Source organism: Aythya fuligula, chromosome Z (assembly GCF_009819795.1).
Source record: "Aythya fuligula isolate bAytFul2 chromosome Z, bAytFul2.pri, whole genome shotgun sequence".
Lineage (NCBI taxonomy): Eukaryota > Metazoa > Chordata > Aves > Anseriformes > Anatidae > Aythya > Aythya fuligula.
This window is the reverse complement of record NC_045593.1, coordinates 3,935,106-3,959,409: the sequence shown is the minus strand read 5'-3', so window position 1 is coordinate 3,959,409 and position 24,304 is coordinate 3,935,106. Positions and strand designations below refer to the sequence as shown.

Here is a 24,304-nt window from a genome sequence, read left to right as displayed (position 1 = left end):
GGTGCCACCCAAAATTGCTTTTATAGCCTTGCAAGAGGATTTGCAGGGGGATGTTGGCATCCTCCTGGCCTCAGACATCCCAGTGTGTTCCTGGGTGTCTTTCTTCAAACCTGTCTTCCCTGGAGATAGAAATTTGTCATGTGTGACCTGTTTAGGCAGATTTTCCAGAAGGAATGAGCCACCCACATCTTTCTGCAGATCAAGTTCATTTTTTCAGGGTGAATTTGCTGAAGGCACACCTGGTGTTGTCTCGACATTGGTGATGCAGGACTCATCCCATGATGTAGGGAGGTGGGAGAACACTCCTCTTCTTTGGTATATTTGAACTCTGCTGTGAATTTTCATGAGGTTTTACCCAGCTATGCCAAATAGATGTTCTGGCAGATTTCTGGACTTTGTGCTAATGCTGTAGCACATGCAATACTTCATGATAGACCTTAGCTGCAATCAGGATGCTTTGAAAGAATTAATCTGGCGGTCAGTAACTGCTAAATGAAGTGCATGCTAAAAGAATGATGAGCTAACTGACTGGAGCTCACAGCTTTTATGAGCTTCTCTAAATGCCGGTTTTCAGGTGAATTCAGCATCTCCTTGACATTTAAGGACTCAATTTATAATCAAATTATTTAACTCTAGTGGAAAGAAGCACTGGCCTCGATGGAAAAGCCATCCATAATTCCCCACCCCTTGGAAATAAATAAATAAATAAATAAATACAAAGCTTTCAGGGTAAAACTGCAATTCCTATAATAAATGAAAGATAAAAGAAATCTTTCAATGCAAATTAAGCACTGCAGGCTTTTAAAAAATACAGCAGAGACTTACAGCACACAGCTGCTCACGTCCTTATTTCCAATTTAGTAACCCGAGACGTGCCGAAGCATTAACATCCCGGACACCACCGCAGACTTTTCAGAGATGAACACTTCTTACTGCTCGCATTTCTGAAGGGCCAACAGTACCCCATCGATCCTGGGATCCTTCTACTATTTTATTTTGGCCAAGTCACTGTAGAGGTATACATTGCCCTCAAAGGCTTGAAGGGAAGGGCAGGGGCTGAAGTAGAAAACTGTGCTTGCACACCAGAAGAAGTAGTTGGCTATGGCACTTCTAAAGGGATAGAAACACATTTTATATATAAAAATACAAATATGTAAAATCTAAGATATATTTATATATATTTCTTGTGTGTCAAGGATAAAGCCCTTATATCACTGATACCATTAAATTCATTTAACAAGGCTTTTGGACAAATGAAAGCAAAGCAGCTTAGCAAGGCATTTTGCACTGTGAGCCCTGGCTTCGTGGACATAATGACCAGTTGAAATGCTCACTTAAAACTCTTTGTGCTGGCTTGAGGCCAAGCAAAGCTTGAACCAGGGTTATCTTGCCAAAACTGTGTTAGTCCCATTGTAGTCCTCCTTAGCTGGTCTCCCAATTGTTCTCTCTGCCTAAACTGGGGCAGCAAACTGTGTTATGCTTGTACATGATATTTAAACTGCATTGTTACGTCAGTGGTGATGGGCTCTTTGTTGGAGATGATAGAAAAATCCCATTGTTTAGAGTTTTCCCAGACTTGGTGCTTAATACAAAGCCCTGAAAAGAGTTGCTTAAACATCTGATAAAGAAAATATGTGTTGTAGGGAAGGCCCTATCCCATGAGTAAGGAGTGGATTAGCCCTCAGATCCAAATCCTACCTTTATAAATTCACCATGTTGTTGCAGTTTCACCCCAGAATCCTCAGTCCCTGGGTTTGGAAATTGGACATGTCTTAAATGCAGCTGAAGACTGAAATAGTGTGCAAATCATATGTTTCAAAGCAGTAGCAAAATTAATTTGGAATAACTGTGAAATTTGTGAGTTATTTAGCAAATCGTGATGCTTTAGTAGAAATACATGAAAAAATAAGATTTGCAACTGTGTGGGCATCTTTGGACTATTCAGTAATCTCTTTGCATTATTTTATCTTTTCCTTAAGGATACGTGGATACGTAATGCAAAAGCTCTTGCAACATCATCTGCTTTATTGATATTTTTATTAATTTATCTTGATGATGCCCACAGAATGAACAACAAGGTACTTATGGCACAGCAGCAAATAACAGGACCATCATTTCCTTGGGACTTTACCCTCTCTGTTTGATGTGATTACACAAATATCTCAGGGAAGAAAGAGCTGTGTGATAATGGCAGTGCAAATCTGGAAGGACCCCCAGCAGCTTCAGTGAAGCTGCTCCTGATTTGTGCTGACTTGCACCACAGTCTGTGATGTTTGTGTTCAGTGAATGGACACAAACAGGTGATGCTTTGCTTTTAATTAACCCACTCCTACCCCATGCTGTGTCTTGCTCTCAAGTAGTCTCCCTGCAGCTTTGTGTTAATTCCTGCCTCCCTGTCAATTTCTAATGAATGATCCTCGCTCCTGTGAGTGTGGTGGTGTTTGGGCTTTGCGCTGTTGAAGGCTCAGAGTTTCGGGGAAGGAGTGAGCTCTGGGAACAATGAATTTGATACACTGCTCTGAAAAATCCCCTTTCTTTGGAATGATAATGATGAATTTCATGTTAGTGCCTGTTGACACATTTTCCATTCATATTTCAATCAGAATTAAAATCCCTACATTGGTTTTGAACTACCTTCAGTGGGGTTTCTTACAAGACAATACTGCTGTTTGCCCTTCTAGCAGGTGTCATATGTCAGTTTGTGATACCTCCTCACCGGTTAGAGTCACCAAGGACCTAAAAGACTTCCTGAAACCATTTCAGACACTTGCTATTACAAACTGACCTGATTTGATCACAGACCCCTGCTATAAATTAATCGCAATGACTGCTCAAGCGGTAAGTCATCAGGCCAGAGTTAAGTTCCCCTGAACCTGGAGTCTCCTACACTTGGCATCTTTTATTTACAGAGTAATGCTATCCCAGGAAGGCTCAGTGCACCCACCAAAAGATGAGAAATATCTCCAACATGGAGTTCAAATTATGGGCTTCAAGTGAGCAGTTTTCAGCTGTCCCATTGGGACACAGGAGGAAATGCTCAGTTTCGTTTTTGAGTGAAAGTATGAGCTGAGCTAGGATTATTTATTCATGCATTGGAGAGGGATATCTCAGATTTTTTCTTCCTCTCAAAGGGTTTTCTTTTCCAGTAAAGTGTTTTCATGCATGTCTAGGAAGCAGAAACTAAAGAGAAAGCTTTTCAAGAGGAACAAATTACCTGAAGTTTCTCCTGTTTTTTAGAAATCCATGTGAAGGATGAAAGCAGCATCTGGTGTGTTTTTTTTTGTTTTGGTTTTGTTTTTCCAGAAAGCAAGTGCCCATTGTATTTTCCACTTACTCTCAGTGCAGCCAAATTTATTCCTTCAGTCTTGGAAAAATCTCAGTCTGACCTTTTACTAGGCACCACCTACCTTTGCTCTAAACTAGCTAGGTGCAAGGAAGGTCCAATTTGCATACAACACAGCCACCTTAGCAGAGTGCTGGGCCTGAGCTAAATACCTTCTCTGCATAGCTTGGGAACAACCTTGTGTCCCAGCATCCAGACAACCCAGGTGGCAGGCAGACCCCATGCCTGCACACATTGAAGTGGTCACAGCCTCACCCCATTGATTTCCAATATGATGCCAGCTCCTTGTTGCCCAATTTGCTACCAAAAATGCCTTACAGGTTCCTAGATCACACAGAGTTATTGAGCAATTTCGCTGAGATTCATGCCTGCTTGAGAGGCAGGGGTGGCCCTGAGATAAAAGTAAACACTTCCCAAGACTCTGATTCTAAGTGACATTATGCATTTAGGAAAGCCTTTCCTCTTTTTCTTCTTCATTTTTTTTTTTTTTAATAATTTTATTTCCAGTCTATGAAGAAGATAACAAAGGATGGTATATCCCCAGAGCACGCTCTGATGTGTCACTGTGGATGCCAATCCCCACAGACACTCCCGATGTTATTAATTTTTAAAACAAACTTGCTGATTGAGGTTCTGACTGCCTTTAAATTGTCTCTACAAGGAGACTGTGTACTAATTAACCCACAGAAACAATCAATGATGTACCTTTTTCAAGTTTCAGGGTGATTAGAATATGAAAATGAAGAGCACAATGGTGCAGATGTTTTAAAATCACAGCAGACAGCAATTAGTGACATGGGAACCAGCTGCTTATCTCTCCAGATAAAGCCTCTTAATAGGGAATTACACTTGAGGAGCCATTACACAGATGGATCTGCGAATGATTTAAAGAGGGGGCGTTGTAGTATTAACTTTGATTTGCAAGCCAGATTCCTGACAAGCTGTGTGTGTTTTACCTCTGGAATAAAGGTGCATTTGGAATACAAGGATACCACACCCTCTAAGCAACCACCTTTTTTTTTTTTCACATAATAAGTTTCTCCATTCTTTTTCCCTATTTATTTTATTTTCTCTATAGATTAGTTTGGATTTTTATTGTCACTTTATTAAGTACTTGATTTGGTTATGGTATCTCCTCCTGCCTTGGGGCTGGAAGCAACATACAGGTTTGAAGAGAAGCTCAGAGGAAACAGTGAGGCAGAGTGAGACATCCAGTAGTTAAATTAAAAAAGTCCTGGAGGGATGAATTCTGCCACTGGGTACTGCTTGCAGAGTAGGGTGCCATTCATCAGGAGACTGATATAAAATGCTTATTCTTCTCACACGCAAGGGTTGTATATCAGAATAAAACTGTAAAGAGGAGTAAGCATATCTGCAAGTGTGGGGATGCACAGGTCTGACAAGGCAGGTGAAAGCACACAGTGCCATCTCCTCTGCTCTCTGGATATTGCACTTCAACTGCTGGTAAACGGGAAGTATCCTGCCTGTGGGCCTACCCGCAACAGCCTAAGCTTGAGGAATGAAACTTACGAGCTTGTCACTAAAACCATTTCACTAATGATAAGAGGATTCATGCTTTATTTTTTTAGTCTACAGCTTAGCATATACTGGATTATGTTGCTCAGACTCCTTTGCAGTTACAAAAACTGCTAGCTTCCATATCCCTTTTTTTTTGCTTGTTTGTTTGTTTGTTTTTTAAGGAAAGATGGGATTGTTACCCACTGATCACTTCCTGTAAACTGAATGTCCAGAGAAAAATTGACCAAGTTTGTTGAGAAGTGATAAAATTACACAGGTTAAGTTACACTTCTACTAAAAGACAAAGGAGCAGGGTCCTGTCCAGAATGGCTAGCTGCTGAAGGAAATATCCTTTAATGAAATGGCAAGCTACAAATATAGTCAGGCATTAAGTTTGAAGTATTTTTAGGGTATTATAAACAAAACAAAACAAACAACAACAACAACAACAACAGAAGTAAATAAAGGTAAATCTTTCTGTTTTCTTGAAAAAGCCTACTATTCTTGGTGATGGTCTCAGTTCTGCTGCCATAGAAACTCTGTTCAAGTCAAGAGCCCCTTGCTGAGAACTATAGAGCTGTAGTATATTACATTTTCCCAAGTGAATAAAATAATGAATTTCTGTGAAAGGCACCAAGGTACAGGTTTCTGAAGAGTCCTGTTCACTCTTATCCTACTGACATCTCTGGTATCTTCTGCTAGCTCATCTCAGGAGTAAGGTATACTAAACTGGGGCTTGTTTGCCTCTTAGGGTGGTGTTTATCCAGCAGGGCAAGTTGACACCTAAAAAAATTAGTACTGATGGGATCAGACAGCAACCCAGAAGGACACACCAGGAATAAAAGAGATTTTGCTGCATTACTTTCAACCATGTTGCCCATGCTTTTAAGTGGACAGTCCGCACTATTCATTCCAGCAAGTGAAACACAACCTGCTGCAGCCGCATGATCTCTGGTTACCAAGCTGCAGAAGAATTATTTTGGGGTGACCTGGTTGTGTCTGGCAGGGGAGAGTAAGCAGTAAACCTTGTGCTGGAAGAAGTAGCATGAGGAGACGCAGTGGACTGTTATGTGCTTCAGCAGATATGTAGTTTTGACATCTCGCTTAGGAAATTAAGTCCTCTGATCCTGCAGACTAGTTGTTTATTGAAACCCTGTTGAAAATGGAGTGATTATCAGTGTGGTTAAATGCCTCCAGAGTTGGCACCTTTGATGATAGGGGCATATCTTTCTCATGAGTTGTAAGATGAATGTTGTGGTGCCCTGTGGTGCTGCAGTAATGACAAGGCTAACAATAGGGATATGTTGGAAGTTGCATCATCATTTTATAAGGTGCAGGACAAGAAAATGAGGCTGGAGGAGCCAACTGATATATCAGCTCTCATCTCTGATATACAACTGGCCTCTCAGTTCTGAGCCCTTATTAACTGCCTTTAAATATAGATCAGAGAGCATTGCTTCTTTTAAACCAGAGAGCTTCGTGCGTACAGTGCACTCGGAAGGACAAAGGTGTTGTCAGTGTATGATGTTTTCTCTCACAGCTCTAAGCCTCTCTTTTTGCAAATAAAATTGTTCAGGTCATTTAGTTTTGCAGCTTTGCATTTTGTAAATAACGTGGGGGGGGGGGCGGGGGGGGAGTTGTTATGATGGCAGCCACAAGGCCGGGATCTCTGCAGAAGCAGCCTGGCCCTGCCTTGGTGCAAGCCAGCAGAGGCCTCGGCCCTCCATTTCCAGGCCTTTTTCAAGTCAGACATCAAGTAACGTCAGGAAGAGGATGTTTTCTGTGTGGCACAGCAAGCTATTAAACCTCATCCCGAGGACGTGGAAGTGGGTGGGCTGCATTTTCTCTCGTGTTTTACCAAAGGCAGACATTGACATCGTGCTTCAGGAGCCGTGCAGCCCTGGGCCACTGCGCGCTGTGTGGCTCACGCGTGGGAGGCCACTGCAAGGAGGATGAACTGATTCATTCCCTGAGGTCTGTTTATGCTTTCGGCTTTTTTCTCAGGCTGAAAAAAATGGGTGTCACTCGCCTGCGACATCTGCAGCTTCACCGCAGCTGCGTGCTTTCATTTTCTCACTCCACAATTCCTGGAAATCTCTGCTTTCCCCAAGCATAGCTGGTCCATATGCACGACAGCTGAGCTATCCACAGGATTTAAGAGTCCCTGATTACTCCTCAAACGATGGACTAGAACAGCTTCATCATTGCTGCCTATTCCAGAAAGGCCACATGCCTGTTTTTATATGCACACTAAGAATATCACATTATCAATTTGCTTATAACTTGCATGTTTATTGGTCACTAAATAAAGTACTGTGGGCTTCAACTGTTTAGCACCTTTCAAATCCCTCCAGAGTTGCCCAAAACTAGGGACACGTATTTTCCCAGAAAACTAAGTCTGAAAGAGCTCAGAGCCCTGTTACACTGACCCCAGAATCTCTGGAAACACCCCAAGCAGGGATCTAATGTAAGGCTGCTGATAGAAACTTAATTGTAACAGCGTGTTTGCAGGAACATGAGACGCCAAGCAATTGTTTTCTATTGTTCTTTCCTTGGTTACGCATTTATTTTAAGTCTCTCATCATTTATTTGGAATTCAGAACGGTGTCATTACAGTTAGCTAAGAACAGTTGTTTGTAGTACTAGGTGTACAAAACCAGTTGCGCAGTTTGGTCCAGAACTTTACAAAATATAGCACCTAAATTTCACAGGAGAAAACAAATGGCTAGGAGAAGTCAGTTATGGAAAATAAAAAGTTTTTTTGTTTGTTTGTTTGTTTGTTTGTTTGAAGATACTTTAGAAAAAGGCACAAATAGAACAAATATAATTTCTCTATCTGAACAATGCCTACCAAGAAGAAAAAGTAGACTTTCTTTAACTCTATGGAAGTTTTTGGTGTAGTTCTGCCCTTACCAGATTTCTCCTGCAATTTGAAAGGCTGCTGTGGGATTAGAAATCATATTGAAAATGTCTCTTACCAACAATGCAATAGGAGATTATTAAAATGGAAAAAGAGTAATGCAAATCTTGAACCCGAGCATGCTTGAACATCAAGCACACCCAACACACTTGATGCTTATCATTTTTAAGCACTGATTTTGTGGGGATGTCTTCTATGTGAGAATTAAAGCAAGTAACTTTTTTCAGATTTTGACTTCATGGAGAACTGAGCTCATGGGTTTTCCTCTAGTTTGTTGTAACTTCTTAGATAATTCTGCATTCTTGTTGTTTACAATGGGATTAATTCTGATCAAGTTCTGCAAGGAATTGCATTTAAGGAAAAAGAGATTCTCACCAGGAGGCTGAGTTACACCATTCATCCATTGAAAAGGAATATTTTACTTGTGTTTTAAATTAAAAATCAATAGAAGATGTTTCCTCAGCAATTTAACATTTGTAGAAGTATTTCTATTGTTTTTAGAATGGGAAAACAAAACAAAACTTGTTTACAGTGCGTGAATCTAAAAACAAATTTGACTGGAGTATAAGAACATTTTATGACGGCTGCTAATCCTTACGAGGACCTCAGCTTAGAAGAGTTGTCATTCACTGTATAATGAAAGAGCTGAAACCAGTGGTTACAACTGGACTGGTAAACTAACATTTTTCCTATTTTTGTTTTCTTTTACCTTCCAGGTATATGACAGGCCACAAAAACATTCTGCTCTGCACTATGATCCAGGCCTCCAACAAGACTTCACCAGTGACACCTTAAAATCGAAGCACCAGCAGAAAAGTAGCAACCAGCACCATCTTGACTGGTCAGCAAGCTCTGATACTGGATCCACTTCTCAAAGTTGTTTCATCAACACAGAACCCAGTCGAGAAGCAGTCAGTGCCACCAAGGTCACCACTCCAGAGCCAGGAGTTTCCTTCAGCAAATCCCAAGCAAAGAAGTCCTGTGCCAGCAGCACATGGGGGCAGCTGTCAGCCAGCAGCAAAGAGCTTGCCATCTGCAGTGCAGTCCCATCACCCAACAACATTAGTGCAGCTGCCCAGCCAAGCAGCGCTACTGAATGCAACGGGCTGTTGACTCTTAGTGATCAAGAGGGAAATGTGCAGCTGGAGGCCCCCGATCAGCCTGCTGGGAGTACAAAGAAGAAGTCCAGCAAAAAAGACTTGATAAATCAAACCATCCAAACTGCAGACATTGAATGGGTGAAGAGTGCTCAAAAAGTATTTGATAGCAAATCCCATGACAGCATGGAAGGAAAAAAGGAGTCTTACTCGATGGACACTGTGTTGGACGTGTCACCCTCGAAGCAGAATCCCACTTCTGCTAGCAGTTGTGAAAGTGACACCAGTCATGTACGAATTACTATCCCAATAAAGTCTCCGACAACAGATTCATCTGGCCACAAAAGGAAAAAAAGGCAATCTACAAAATCTTCTATGGAGAAAACTATCCAGGAGAAAAGCCTGCCTTCTGCACTTGCTATGAGCAGTGAAGTAGCAAACAGGACTAGCTCTCAGTCAGAGGGGAGTAAAAAAGATCTTCGAGCCACAAAGCCAGGGAAAGTGATTGAAAATGAGTCCCCCTTAGTAGCTATTGACAGCAGTGTGCTTACTGACAAAGCTTCCCCCAACAGCGCCACCCGACTTAGAAAACCTGTAGCTGTGACACCCACTCTCCTATCCACCGATCTTCCCACAGCTAGCAAATTATCTGAGGTCCAGCACCCCAAACTTGCAGCTAAGCGGCGATGGACCTGCAGCAAACCTAAATCTCTCCTTCGGGAGACCTCCATGACAGCATCGGAGAAGCTGATGGTGGAGCCTCCTTCAGCCTATCCCATCACACCTTCCAGCCCTCTGTATACCAATACAGACAGTCTTACTGTGATCACACCTGTCAAGAAAAAAAGAGGACGACCAAAGAAACAGCCTTTGCTCACTGTTGAAACCATTCATGAGGGAACCTCTACCAGCCCAGTGAGTCCAATCAATCGTGAGTTTCCAGGAACAAAGAAAAGGAAGAGGAGACGTAATCTGGCCAAGTTGGCCCAGTTGGTCCCAGGAGAGGACAAGTCCATCAGTGAACTCAAGTTTCATAAAAAGGTTGGGAAGCTTGGGGTCTTGGATAAGAAGACTATCAAGACTATTAACAAGATGAAGACCCTCAAGAGGAAGAATATTCTCAATCAGATCTTGTCCTCCTGCTCCAGCAGCATAGCTCTGAAAGCGAAAGTCCAGCCACCATCTAGTGCTGGGCCAACAACCATTGATGCCAGGCTAGGGAAGCAGATCAATGTCAGCAAGAGGGGGACTATCTATATTGGTAAAAAACGGGGCAGAAAGCCAAGAGCAGAGCTGCAGCCTCAGCCAGAAGAACCTAAGACAGCCATCAAGCACTCAAGGCCTGTTTCCAGCCAGCCAGAAAACCCAGCAGTGCCTTCCAACCTGCAGTCACTTGTGGCATCGTCACCAGCAGCTATTCATCCGCTTTCGACACAGTTAGTGGGGACTAATGGCAACCTTAGCCCTGCAAGTACTGAAACAAATTTTTCAGAGTTAAAAACTATGCCAAATCTTCAACCTATCAGTGCTCTTCCTACAAAAACCCAGAAAGGAATGCACAGTGGAACTTGGAAGCTGTCTCCACCCAGGTTAATGGCTAATTCACCTTCCCACCTCTGTGAAATAGGTTCTCTGAAAGAAGTCACTCTGTCGCCAGTGAGTGAGTCTCACAGTGAGGAAACCATACCAAGCGACAGCGGGATAGGTACAGACAACAACAGCACTTCTGACCAAGCCGAGAAAAGCTCAGAATCCCGCCGGAGATACTCCTTTGATTTCTGCAGCCTGGACAATCCAGAGGCTATCCCATCTGACACCAGCACAAAGAACAGGCATGGTCACCGGCAGAAACATCTCATTGTGGATAACTTTCTCTCTCATGAGAGCATTAAAAAGCCAAAGCACAAGAGGAAAAGGAAAAGCCTGCAGAACAGAGATGACCTCCAGTTTCTGGCAGACCTTGAGGAACTCATCAATAAGTTTCAAGTGTTCAGGATTTCCCATCGAAGTTACACATTTTATCATGAAAATCCATATCCCAGCATCTTCAGGATTAATTTTGATCACTACTATCCTGTGCCATATATCCAGTATGACCCATTGCTCTATCTTCGCAGGACCTCTGATATGAAGTCTAAGAAGAAGCGTGGTAGACCTGCCAAAACCAATGACACCATGACAAAGGTGCCTTTTTTACAAGGGTTCGGTTACCCTATTCCCAGTGGGAGTTACTATGCACCCTATGGAATGCCTTACACATCAATGCCTATGATGAATCTTGGTTACTATGGTCAGTATCCAGCTCCTTTGTACCTGTCTCACACGCTCGGAGCGGCTTCCCCATTTATGAGACCTACCGTGCCCCCACCCCAATTCCATGCAAGCTCTCATATGAAGATGTCCACCACTGCCAAGCATAAAACAAAACATGGAGTGCACCTACAAACACCTGTGGGAATGGGCCTTGGAGACATGCAGTCCTCTTTGGCTCCTCCAAAGGTCGGAGGAACAAGCCTTTCAAGTGGCCGACTTCACAAAAGGAAACACAAACATAAGCACAAGCATAAGGATGAGCGGATACTGGGGACACATGAAGATCTGAGTGGTCTCTTTGCTAGCAAGTCCACTGGCTTCTCCAGCCATGCAATCAATGAAAGGCTAAGTGGCTCAGATAAAGATCTCTCCTTGCTCAATGAGAAAAGCAAGCATAAGGAGAAGCAGAAGCACCAGCATTGTGAAACTGGGCACAAAGGCTCAAAGAGTAACTTCGAAGTGGATACGCTGTCTACGTTATCACTTTCTGATGCCCAGCAGTGGACGCAGAGTAAAGATAAAAGTGACTCAAGCAATGATCCCATTGACTCTTGCACAAAAAGATACTCTGGTAATACTGAGAGTAATGCAAGATCAGAGTCCCTGGACATGTTTGGTGAAATGAATTCCTCGAGTGAGAAGCGGGAAAACGATGCAAGTGGGAATAAAAGAAGAAGCTTTGAAGGGTTTGGAACTTACAGGGAAAAGGACATTCAGCCCTTCAGGACAAATAGGAAGGACAGAAGTACTTATGATTCTTCAGCCTCTTCAGGTAAGCTCCATTTTATTCCATTTTAGCTTTCTGCATTTAAAATTAAATTTAAATTTGAATAATTTAAAACTTGTGTTTTCCAACAACTATGTTTGAGTCACTAACTTCTTTGGCTTTTTGTCATCTAATCCTGTTTTGGTAACATGTTAAGCTGAAACCTTTAGAAGTATTTGAATTGTTATACTTTTATTTATTTATTTATTTATTTAATATATAAATATTTTTATTTATTTATTTATAAATATAAATTTATATGAATTTATATTTTTATACAAATATATATAAATATATGCCTTTGTGCATTTATCTTTGCTTGGAACAAAAGTTCTTCAAAAATCTAGCCATTGCGTTCTGCAACAGCAGCAATTGCAAAGTCTATTGGAAAACTAGGCAGCCCTCTTTCTGGGATCTGATGTCTCAAGGTCTTGGTCATTGCCCAGCCTTTGGGAGTACAGCCATAGTACTGAGCAGTCTTCCCTCTGGCCCACAAAGTGTACAAAATCAATTTGTTGATGGGCTGGGCAAGTTGTAGGGGAAGCTGTGGGTCAATGTCCCATACCTGGTGTGGTGTACTGGTGGTTCAGAGGGACCCATCACAGCAATGGCAGTGCTGAATATATGGAGACCCTGGGTACAATCCTTGCGTAAATCTGTCACTTCCAGTTGGCAGATGTGGTGTAAGGTAATTATCCTGAGCATCAAGTGGCTGTGGGAGGGACTGGTGTCATCGAAACAATAAACCCTAGCCAATTGACTCTGAAGAGTTTGAGGATGCATGACTTGGAAATACAAGCTGAGTATATAGGAAGGGAGGAAGCTCTTTTGGATGCTAAGGACATCTGTTCCTCTCCCACAGAGTTGGGGGAAAGGAATCTGAATCTTGTCTGAAAGACTGAATTGTACTTTACAATAGGGAGCTGCATTTGTGATGACACAGAGGCAGGTGTTTCACTGCAATATAAATGAATTTAGCTTGGGAGCAAGCCCAGAGCTCCTGCACCATCAGATATTTATCACAAAGCAGATTTCACACTTGGTTCTGGAAAAGGGTGAGCTTTACTGAACCAACCAACAATGGACGGGATTCTGATGTGCTAAAAAAGAGCTTCAAAGAGACATAATTCATAGCCTCCAAAAAGAAAAGAAAATCAGCAGAGAACATAGAGGGAACAGGGAATTTGTATAACCTGCCAATGTGAGGCTCTTAAGTTTTTTATTGACTTGTAGCTGATTGAGATCCAAGGTCTGCTCATACTTAAGCCACCTAGACATTTCCATTTCCTTCACTGAGACCATGGTCTGTGCTATTATAATCAAAAGCAGTCTAAAATGACAGCTTATCCTATGGAAACATTTCCATTCACAATATCACATTATATCAGAGCAGTTGTGACACCCAGAAAATAGACACTTGGAAACATAGGAAAGAGACTGAATTCAGTCTCTGGCTACATCAGGGTTGCTACATGCCTGTCAAATAACAAAATTCTTCTCCAGCAAGCAATGTGGTGGCTATTACAGTAAAGATGTTGTGTCCCACCAAACAAGGGTTAAAAATCTTCAGATATTTTTTACAGGGCTGTTTTGCTTTTGTCCACTAAAAGTTACTGATTTCCCAGTCTGATAACAGTTGGATGTGTAGCCTCTATCCCTTCAGAGAAGAAGATGTTTGCCGAGCCTGTTTTCCCAATTTAACATATTTCACTTAGGCACAGCAGATTGTCAAGAAAAAATTCTTAGCACTGGTGAACCCAAACAAGTTTCCAAATTAGGGGCATAATCCCCACCAGGCTGATTTGGAAATAGAATTTGTTAAGAAAAAGTCTATTTCCTGTCATTTTCCTTCTGTTTATTGTCCATGACAATAAAAACATAAAATGGAGTGGTAGAAATTGCAATAGGAGCTTCATCAGATTTGCTGCTCAAACTCATAAAGCTGGTTCTCATTTAAACCAGAATTATTATTTTTTTTTTTTTTTTTTTTTGTTCTTCATGATTACAACTGCACACCATTCCCCATGACCTAATCCATCAAGTCACAGATTATGAACTGGTTTCTTCATTGTCAAGCTATTATTTAGATGGAAAAATCATCAGCAGTTAACTAAGCAGAGCCAGCTAACCAGAGCCATACCTTGCACTACAAGGGAAAATACTAAAACTAAACAACTCTGCCAAGAAAGGCCTGGAGCCAGGACTGCTCATTAAATCCTAGGAACATCTGTCTGCTTATGACTGTCTAAGATCTCCGTGCAGCTTTTTTCTCTCTGCCTTTGACCTTCACTGGGATTCCCAACAGAGGTCCATACTTCAGTCTAGCCATAGCTATTAACTGGTTTCCACTGAGGAGGGATTAAACTTTTCCATGATAACCTTGGCCTTCTTTCTCCTAATTCACCTTGCATTTCCCTGAGGTAGCTAAACAGTGATTGTCTAATCATAAAAATAAAAGGTAAAAGGGAGGGTGAGGGGGATGGGGAAGTGCCCTATGAGAACACAGCTCTGTCCCAGGAGGCAATTCCATATCCTGATTGTTCCTGCCATCCCGTATTTGTCATCTTTCACAATTGGTCTCACAATATAAAAGTAATATATAACAGAAATAAAAGGAGACATCCTGAATACTCAGGTGAAAGCTGGAAATAAATTTATATAATCATTTCAGTGTTTATCTTTACTGCATGGGCATTTTGGCATGCTCAGGAATGCCATTTGCAACTTCATGGTGTGTTGCTGGAGATGACATATGGAGCAAAAGCCACCCACCCTGCGTAGAGATATCTGTGATAAGAGTGATGAGAGGACCATTTATTGCTCTTCAGCATTTAGGCTTTGCAGTTAGCTTTGCTGTAGTGTGCTGGTGAAGGTACTGTTGTATTGTTGCTATTTTTATCATTATTACCTGTGTTATAACAGCACTTAGCCAGTTCTGAAAAGTTCAGTGTTCCTGATGCTATGCATTGGCAATTCATATGGTAACAAACAGCCCTGCTATATAACCCTAATGCCTGCATATGATTTTGTGATCTAGAAAGGTTAGGAAAAGCCATTACACTTGCTTTCTGGAGGAGCTGGAAATCTCTGCAAAAGGTCCCATGCAGGGAGTGCCATCAGCCACCTCGCTTGGCTGCAGGAAGCTTGTTCCATTCCCTGCATGGCACCAGCATGGACATTCTCTGGAGGGGACCTTGTGAGCTCTCGCTCATTTGGCACATCTTGGGACCTCCTGCAGTTAAAAGTGCAGAGTAAATGTAGGTGGCTGTTCTCCACATGCACTGCCTGTTTCTCTACCATTGCTCTGGAGATCCTTTCCATAAACACTGGGTAATAACTCTTCCCCTTACTTCCCATCCTCTCCATGTGACCTGTTTCTTCCTACTGCTTTTTCTCGCTATTTTTTTTTTCTCAAGATTCCTTGTACTCACCCAACCTTCCTGTATTTAAATAGACTGGTTAATGGTACCAAAATGAACACTACTTGCTTGTTTGTCTGCAGCAGATGACTACTTGGTGGCATTGCTCAGGCCTGTAGGCAAGGATGCTGCAGGTGCTTCAGACCCTGCCCTGCTACAGTCTGTACTGTCACTCAAGCACCTCCTAAAGAGATCTTTCCAGCTGTGTTGTGCAATAAGCCTTGGAGTTGACTCTCTCCCTCTGCTCTGCACAGCCAGAGGTGCACCTCATGCATTTACAACATGCTCTGATGTCCCTCTGGCACTGCGTGACCTGAGGCACTGTGCACAGCTGGATGCACACCTTTCATCTGCTCGCCAGTTGATGCTAAAGCCCCAGGTGAGGGACCAAGGGAGAGGCCACAGATTGGTGACACAGCTGGGCTGGGGAGACTGAGAGCAGAGCTGTGTTTGAAAGAGGTCCTCATGGCAAACTCCTCAGCTTCCTGGCATGTCAGCCTTCTTCTCTTTCATATGTGGTACTGAAGAAGAGGCTTGAATTGCTGATGAGCAGTCTTAAAATGCTGTAACTTGTGCCTTGGAAAAGAGTAGGAATTGTCGGCCTTCTGGGCTGCAAGCCCACACTGCTGGCATCTTGCACTTGTTGAACCTCATTAAGTTCACGTGGTCCCAGTTCTCAACCTTGCCCAGGTCCCTCTGGATGGCATCCCTTCCTTCTGTTGTATCACTGCTCCACTTGGCTTGGTGTCATCTGCAAATTTACTGAGGGTGCACTCGATCCCACTGTTTGTGTCATTGATAAAGATACACAAGCAAAGGGTGTCTTGCATGTTAGGCATCATGGCTGAAAGATCAGCTAAGAAGTACATGAGTTTCATTGCATATAGCACAGACAACATGCACAGTAAATTTACAAGAATATAAAGTTAATCCTACTCAGCTATTAGGAAGGTAGTAACCATCAGTCTCTGAATGCTGGATAGTTAGCATGGCAAGCATGCTTTACAAATTAATCTTTAACTTCCCTACAAGTTCCCCACCCACTCCACCCTTGAGGTCCAGCAGTGAATGAATTTCTTCTGACTTGACCTTTTCTTCTCAGCTAGGCTATATGGTGTTGGCTTAAGGCTGAATGAAATTCACCAGCAAGTAGCGTTTGGCCCTAAGACTTGAGGGAAGAGGGGCTGTGCCACTTGTATGTATGCACATACCAAACCACATTCAGTAAAAGCACAACTCTACGCTGCAATTACTTGAAGTTGTTTTTAATGTCTTTGTCTTGAAAATGTCCTTATTCCTGTTAAAAAGCCTTAAGTTGGTTGATTAAACCTTCCAAAGAAAGAGTAGGAGGAGCGCTGGAAGAGGGGGGAAGTGACAATCAAGTGGATGAACAGCATTCGTCTGATGTCAGTACTAACATACTTACAAGTAACCACACACTGCTGAGGAGTGCCATTTATCCAGATGAGATTTCTTCCCTGACAAAACTCTGCTCCACAGCTCAGTTTTCTGCTGGAATGGGCTATTTCCATGCAGCACAGAATAAATCTCTGGTCATCCTCTCTCAGAAGTCAAATGTGTTATTGTGATTTAAAACAGGACTTGCTATGAGCAAACATGGTGAAATATTGGCAAAGCCACCACAAGGGTTTTCTTGTTGTTTAAGAAACAGCATATGAACTTCTAGATCATTATTACGGAGTTTTAATCACACTGCTTTCTTTCTTCTTCTGAATGTATAGGGAAGACCAAGACAAATAAGAGTATTCAACTGTCTTAGTAATAACTTTACTTATTTTTTTGTATATTATTTTCCTTGAATATTTTTATAGATCCAGAATTACAGGGTAGGTTCATTATTCTGTAGTGAATATATTATTTCAGGAATAGTGGAAATGGGTCCAACACTATGTTGATGAAAGTTTTCTCATTTGGCCATCCCAGAGACATGCTATGAATGTCTATCCTGACCGAGTCTTGTATGCTCATGGATGCACCTTTACATACTGGGGCAAATGGGGAGAAAGGACAATTAGGGGAATTAACAAATTTAATTAAATATCAGTTCAAACACATGCATAAAGTCACTTCCTTTCTTCAGTAGCAAGATTTGACTCAGTGGCATCTAGGTGGCACGTGGCAGTGTGTGCACAGATGCAGAGGTGAGCTGATGAGTGGAATGGGGTTTGGAGACCCATTTTATGTACCATAGTTTTCTCACATGACTCCGGATAATATCTAAACAGGATTAAACCCCAGTGTCTGGCTTGGAAAGGGGGATAAAAGCAGTATCCTGATGCAGAGAGCTATGGTGAGTACTTGAAGTGGATGGGAGAAGAGCCAGGCGCGAACTTCACTTGCCAGGAATGTGTGGCGCATTCATCACCCTTACTCTTCCCAGCTCGGTTTCTGCCATGGTTTCCTCTAACACCCCGGGCTCCTACACAGCTTCAGGCAACTGCAGCAGTTTTCCAGACCCAGTGCCAGTGGGGGATTGTTCCCTCCTCCTGTGTTGGGTGGGGAGGGACAGGCCCTGTACAGTTATAGGGTGAGTGTTTATACCATCTGGCCCATAAATCCCAGCATCGAGCTTTACAAAATCCCATTATTTGTAAATACAATTACATTCATAAAAACATCTGTTTGGGCCCCTGGATGCTTGAGTGTGCAACCCAAACTACTGAAATGACCTCTGAAAGTGCTGTCCAGCCCCCCTTGGAGAAATGTCCTTCTTGTTGTTTTCCGCCAGTCATGGGGAGAGGAGGCCTGTTGCTTCATCCTGCCCATGGCAGTTCCTAGAGGAATGGGCTGCTGAGGGAAGACAAGAATGATGGGGAAAACAAGTCAAAGCTTTCCTTGAAAGTGCTTTGACCAAGGCATTTGAAATACAGTGGGTTTTGCTGTTGTTGTTGTTTAACACTGCCGCTTGCTTACTGTGCTGCTTCCAATGTTTGCACTGACCATGGAGAGAAGAAACAAGAGGGAAGCTGGAGAGGGAGAGGGAGCTGGAGTATTTACCACCCAACCAATCTTTTATTTCCTTTCTTAATGATTGTATGTTTATTGCGCTGCCTGAGGCTCGGTACAAAGTCTTTTGGACCAGCGATGAATTAATCAAATTAAATGCTGTGACCCCTTTGCTTTCTGGGAGTGTTACAAGCCTCCCAGCACCCTGCCTAATTTCTGCCTCTAACTTTGCTCTCTGTCCAACAGTCAAACAGTTCTTCCTTTGCAACTTGGCTGCTCCCAGCTATTTATCTTCACTCTTTCTGGCCAATGCCAGAATGTCTTGTTTGAAGTTTTTATTTAGACCACTGCTGGTTTATGGAATTGTGCAGATTCCACGTTGGGTGTGCAGCAGATTCACGTCAGACACAATTGGCTTCTGCTGGGCTCTTGGCTTTAAAAGGCAATAAAGAATCAAGGCCTAATTCTCTTCTCATCCTCACATAAATCAAATGTCTCTCCATTGAAGTCAGTGAAGTTGAGTTCAACCCCAAAGTTTCTGTTATAGCAAAATGAGGCTGTGGGGCTGGGAAGTGTCCCATTGGTGGCCAAAGTCCATGCAGCTGGGCTCTACCTGTACTGTGCCATGGAAAATCCTGCAACCAGCCTCAGTTTGGCATCTGTAGAGAAAATTTCATTAGCCCAGAGGGAGAGGACAGGCTAGGATTTTGACAGTGGGTACTTGTTTAAGTTACAGCCTTAAGAAGCATTAGAAGAAAAAGTATGTGTTTTAGCTCTAGACTATACCTGCTATAAAAGCATATTATTTCTCACTTGAAGGCACTGATAATCTAAGTACAAAGCAAGAGGTCTGTTCAGATCCATGGAGGAAGTAAAACAAAGCAATTGCTGTATCTTCACTATTAACCTGCCTGTCACTGTGATACAAATCTAGGTATAGGAAGAGCTGAGCTCAAGAGATCTGCTCTGACTTGGATCCTCCTGTACTTGGGGTGACCTACATCCCATCCAGCCCAACTGCAAGCATGAGAGCTGGGGTCTGTGACCTCCCGAGCATGCTCTGGGGAGGCTTTTCTGTTCCCACCACCCACCAAGAGTTTATATTCACCTATCACAGCAAAAGAAAGCTGAAAGAGAATTATCCCAGTTGTCTTCACTTACCGGATTGTAGCAATGATGCCAAACACGAAAAGAGCAAGAAGTCCTTGTTTTAAGGTTTGACTGACTATGAAAGAGGTCAGAGTAATTCTCCTATAGATCAAGGGCTGAGGGAAAGGGAAGGAAGGAAAGCGTTGACCATGGAGGAGGTTTTAGAATGCAAGGATTCATAATAAGGCCCATTTATGATCTGTCACAGAAGGCACGCAGCTGGGCAGAAAAACACAGGGGCTTTTGTAGCAGCACTGAGCCTGATCAAACTTTTGCAAAGGGTGGCACTGGATTAAGGAGGCTTTAGGAGTTTGTGCAATGCAGAGTTAACTGTCAGGCAAGAGCAGGACTGGATGGCTCGGAGGGATTTGCTAATGAGCTATCAAGCCGTGGGTCACTGGTTGAAATTTAATCTGCAAGAACAGTGACAGAAAATCAAATAAAAGTGCTGACGTCAGAGTGATGCTGCAGCAGCAGTGAAAGTGTTGCTGGTGCCTCCTGCAGCACACACAGACAGCTTAAATGAACCAGGAGCAAACTGTGAAGAACTCGCCTGGCTGATCCCAATGGCAAGATACAGCACAGCCAAGGTTTATTCTACGAGTAACTCGCAGTGAGGATGCTTGTGAATGACATCAGCATATCTGATCACAGACTGAGACCCAAATCCGGTGTTATACACCACTAAAAACAGTTGTGGATGCTCTAGGTAGGCTTTGCCCAGTGGTATCTCAGTAGGTGAATCAGCAGAATGCAACTGAGGAGGGGAGCAGCCTCCCATGGTGGAGGATTTTAGCATTAGGTCCCATGCTGGGGCCAGCAGTGGTGGAAAAGCTTTCCCACTCCTGGGCTGCCTGGCTTGTCTCTCGGGTTAGGGACCAAAGGGATGAGGGCAGTACAAGGGCAGTACAAGAGCAGTAGATGCCGTCAGCATTGGTAGCAGCAAGGCACGTAGGGCTCGGCACACTGGGGAAGTCAGGCTTGTGTTTCTCACTCCAGAGTAAGGAGACTTTACTCACCCATGCCATCAACTGAGAAGCACCTGTGGCTTTTGAATTAACTCTTCCTCTGCCTGAAGGATCACCCTAGCTTCAACCCCACTGATGTGCTTTTTGTCCTGTTCACTGATTTTCAGGAGCTCAGTACCTCAGGTATTTTTTAGGACCACTCGTGATCCTTCCCCTGAGGGTACTAGGTCTTTGCAGAGGGCACAAGTTGCCATTTCAGCATGGTATCTTTGGCCTTTCATGCTTCCAGTTTAGGCAGGGAAGGGAGCAACAGTCAATGTTCTTTTCTGTGCCAACTCCTATTAGTTGGCATAAGAGCACCTAAGTAAGTTGACACAGACTTTGAGATACTTAGTTTGCTTAAAAAAGAAAAGAAAAAATCCTCGGACTACACTAGGATCATTTTGCTGCCCAAAGTCTAGTCTGCACCGCTAAAAGCTTGGGCTTATCCCAAGCCTGGGACGTGTTCAGTTGCAGAATATTTGTCATTTTGATGTTTGTTTATTTTCTATTTAAAAAAAAAAATAATCTCCGGGAGAGCAAGAAGTTCAAAAAATAGTTAAACTCCAGATTCATGCACATTTCCTGTTTTGCTTCTTAACAAAACCTCAAAACCACTTTGAACAAGTTTCCCACCTCAGCTGAGGGTGGAGCTGTGTACGCCCCACATGTGGCCTCAGGAAGTGCACCCAAGGACAATAGCACATCTCCCTTGGCATGGCGGGGCCAAAGTTGCTGCTAGCAGGGCAGTCAATACGTGCGCCTGTGCATGACTGCCCAAAAGCGCTTCTGACTCAGCCAAGTACACTGGAAAACTTTAAATTTACTCTTTCCAACAGGACAGACCGAGCAGTAGGGATGTGGCAGAACGTTTTTTAATGGGCTGTCTCTCTGCGATGCTCAGCAGATATTGGCTGTTGTCGGTACGCTGGGAGAGCTGTTGCAATGTCATCAGTTTGATCTGGTGAGACAACATCTTGGTAAATAAGAAGAGCAGATAAATCTGCTGCCCTGAAATTAATGGTTGTTGCCTGATCCCCTGTTAAATGAATTCGTTGCAATCTGAAGCAATGCATGCATTTTGCAAACCCAGCGTTCTTTGGCTCCTGCCGTGCATCATGACATTACTTTAGGCGGTAAGGAAGATCGTAGGTGTGATATGGTGTGCTGTGGTAGATAGTCAAGTAGCTAGATGCCTGGGAACTCTGGATAGAGCTATGGCATCTGGATGTGTAATTCTAAGTGCTTAACGTTAACGTAATAAGCAGTGCTTAACGTTTCCTCCCACACTAGAAGCATACCCATTAAAGTTTAGCCAAGTCAGCTCTGCAAGTCCTTGCATAAAAGCACAACTGCTAAAACACTAATAGGAGCCACTCTTATATTAAGAAGTGGGTAGAGCAAGATGCATTAACCCAAATTCTCCTCTACTGCTAATCAGGGAAGTCTTGCTGAGATTAAGGAAACCCCTAGCAGGTAAAAATGATAACAAATCAGGCTCAAGCCCAGATTAAGGACTCCCGAGTCTTTTCCTCAGCTCTGCTTCTCAGATGTTGCATAGTCTGAATAAGTCAATGGATGTGATTGAGACCATCCATGAGTCTACCGAAGTCCACACATGAGTGAATTGTCTATGTAAAAATCCCAGGGAATGGCTGTTTCATCTGAAGTAGCACTTCCCAGGGAAACAGCATGTGTATGAATCTGGGCCATGCATTTCAGACTTAAGAGTAACTTAAGCACATAAGCATATGGCTTCACACATGTTCAGTGGTTGAAAGCTCAAAGTAGCTAGGTGTGTAGCTCCCAGCAGTCAGACCTATGAGTCATGATGGTGCAGAGCTAATATTTCCCCAGGTATTGAAAAGGGTCCACTTCATTGAGTCATAGTCCGACCAAAACCACTGGTCTTAGGTGACATTCAGCTAGCATGAAACACATCGGCAAAACTAACTTGGGGCATATTTATACTGGTTTTGTGGGCCAAAGTCTATGCCTCTGGACTGCTGGTTGCAGGCTGGCTTGTGTTCACACAGCTGAGAGCTGGGAGTGCCTGTTGTGGACAGACCAACCCATGTTGTGCACTGCTTGATCCTGATCTCCACTGGGCAATGCCTCTCTTCAAATTTATGTATTTATTTATTTGTGTTTCTTGATTGATTATAAAATAGATGCCAGAATGGGTGCTGTTTGCAGCCACCTGCTTCCTTTGTGCTCTGGGAAGTGACTAGAGGGACACTGGGGGTTTGGGGACTTCAGGCAAGCATTGCAATGTTGAACCAGGTGAGAGCCAAGGCTGTGCAGTGCATATCTGTACTGTGCCTGGAGCACACTGTCCGCTTGCCCATGCCCAGCTTTCCTCTCAAATGAAAAAAATGGCTCCCTAAAGGCCAGCTAACAAGTGTAGAGCATTAAGAATCTAGATATCAGGATATAGGAGAGGGATAAGGGAAGAGTCCGTTTGGCAGTGTGGGAATCCCTGGACATTCCTAAGTGCAGCTAAGCCTGTGACATGAGGGACTACCTGTCCCCTGACCTAGCTGTTCTCATGCCTTTTATCTGACAGAGCTCTAGAATAGGAGATTTTCAGGCAAAAGACCTCCTCTTCCACTTGGCTGACATGCTCTAGCCTCTTCATCTTACCTTCCTGGCTACTGAGCAGTTGGGCTGCAGCGGTCAGTGCCACCACCCCAGCCCCACCTGCAGCCTGGTATTGCCCTGGCAAGTGGGTCAGCCCCCTTGGGCACGACAGCCTGCATCTCTACTTTTCCAGTTTCCAGATTCGTTCTCAGACCTTTAATATCTTGTGCTTTCTCCTCCCACTTATCCCACGACACAGGTGCTTGCCTTTCACAAGGGAATTTGCATTTCAAATCTCAGATAGGTAAGCATGCACACTGCTGAGCCTTGCATTAAGCCCTTACCCAGCCACAGACCCGAGAATAATTCTTTCCAGTGCCTGCGTGGCTGTGTGCAGCCACACCAAGTCATCCCATGGAGGCACCACAGCTCACCACCAGTCAGTGGAGAAACATGAGCTTTGCTTGGGTGCTACTTCAGGCTGGGAGAGGAATGGTTGGAGAGCTGCCAGGCAGAGAAGGACCTGGGAGTGATGGTGGATAGTTGGCTGAATATGAGCCAGCAGTGTGCTCAGGTGGCCAAGAAGGCCAACGGCATCCTGGCTTGTATTAGGAACAGTGTGACCAGCAGGGCTAGGGAGGTGATTGTCCCCCTGTACTCAGCTCTGGTGAGGCCGCACCTCGAGTACTGTGTTCAGTTTTGGGCCCCTCGCTACAAGAAGGACATGGAGGTGCTTGAGCAGGTGCAGAGAAGGGCGACGAAGCTGGTGAGGGGCCTGGAGAACAAGTCCTACGAGGAGCGGCTGAGGGAGCTGGGCTTGTTCAGCCTGGAGAAGAGGAGGCTCAGGGGCGACCTTATCGCTCTCTATGGGTACCTCAAGGGAGGCTGTAGCGAGGTGGGGGTTGGCCTGTTCTCCCACGTGCCTGGTGACAGGATGAGGGGGAATGGGCTTAAGTTGAGCCAGGGGAGTTTTAGGTTAGATGTTAGGAAGAACTTCTTCACTGAAAGGGTTGTGAGGCACTGGAACAGGCTGCCTAGAGAAGTGGTGGAGTCACCATCCCTGGAAGTCTTCAAAAGACGTTTAGATGTAGAGCTTAGGGATATGGTTTAGTGGAGGGCTGTTAGCGTTAGGTCAGAGGTTGGACTCGATGACCTTGAGGTCTCTTCCAACCTAGAAAATTCTGTGATTCTGTGATTCAGAGGCATCGGGGTCTGCCTTGCTTGT

General features: G+C 43.7%; 1 protein-coding gene across 1 annotated transcript in view; it reads left to right on the top strand.

Annotated features, from left to right (window-relative positions):
- Positions 1-24,304, top strand: part of SETBP1 (SET binding protein 1) — a 267,287-nt gene that overhangs the window by 181,521 nt on the left and 61,462 nt on the right. Inside the window, exon 5 of the mRNA XM_032205790.1 lies at positions 8,498-11,963. Coding sequence (XP_032061681.1) covers positions 8,498-11,963 — 3,466 coding nt within the window. The remainder of the gene's footprint in view (positions 1-8,497; positions 11,964-24,304) is intronic.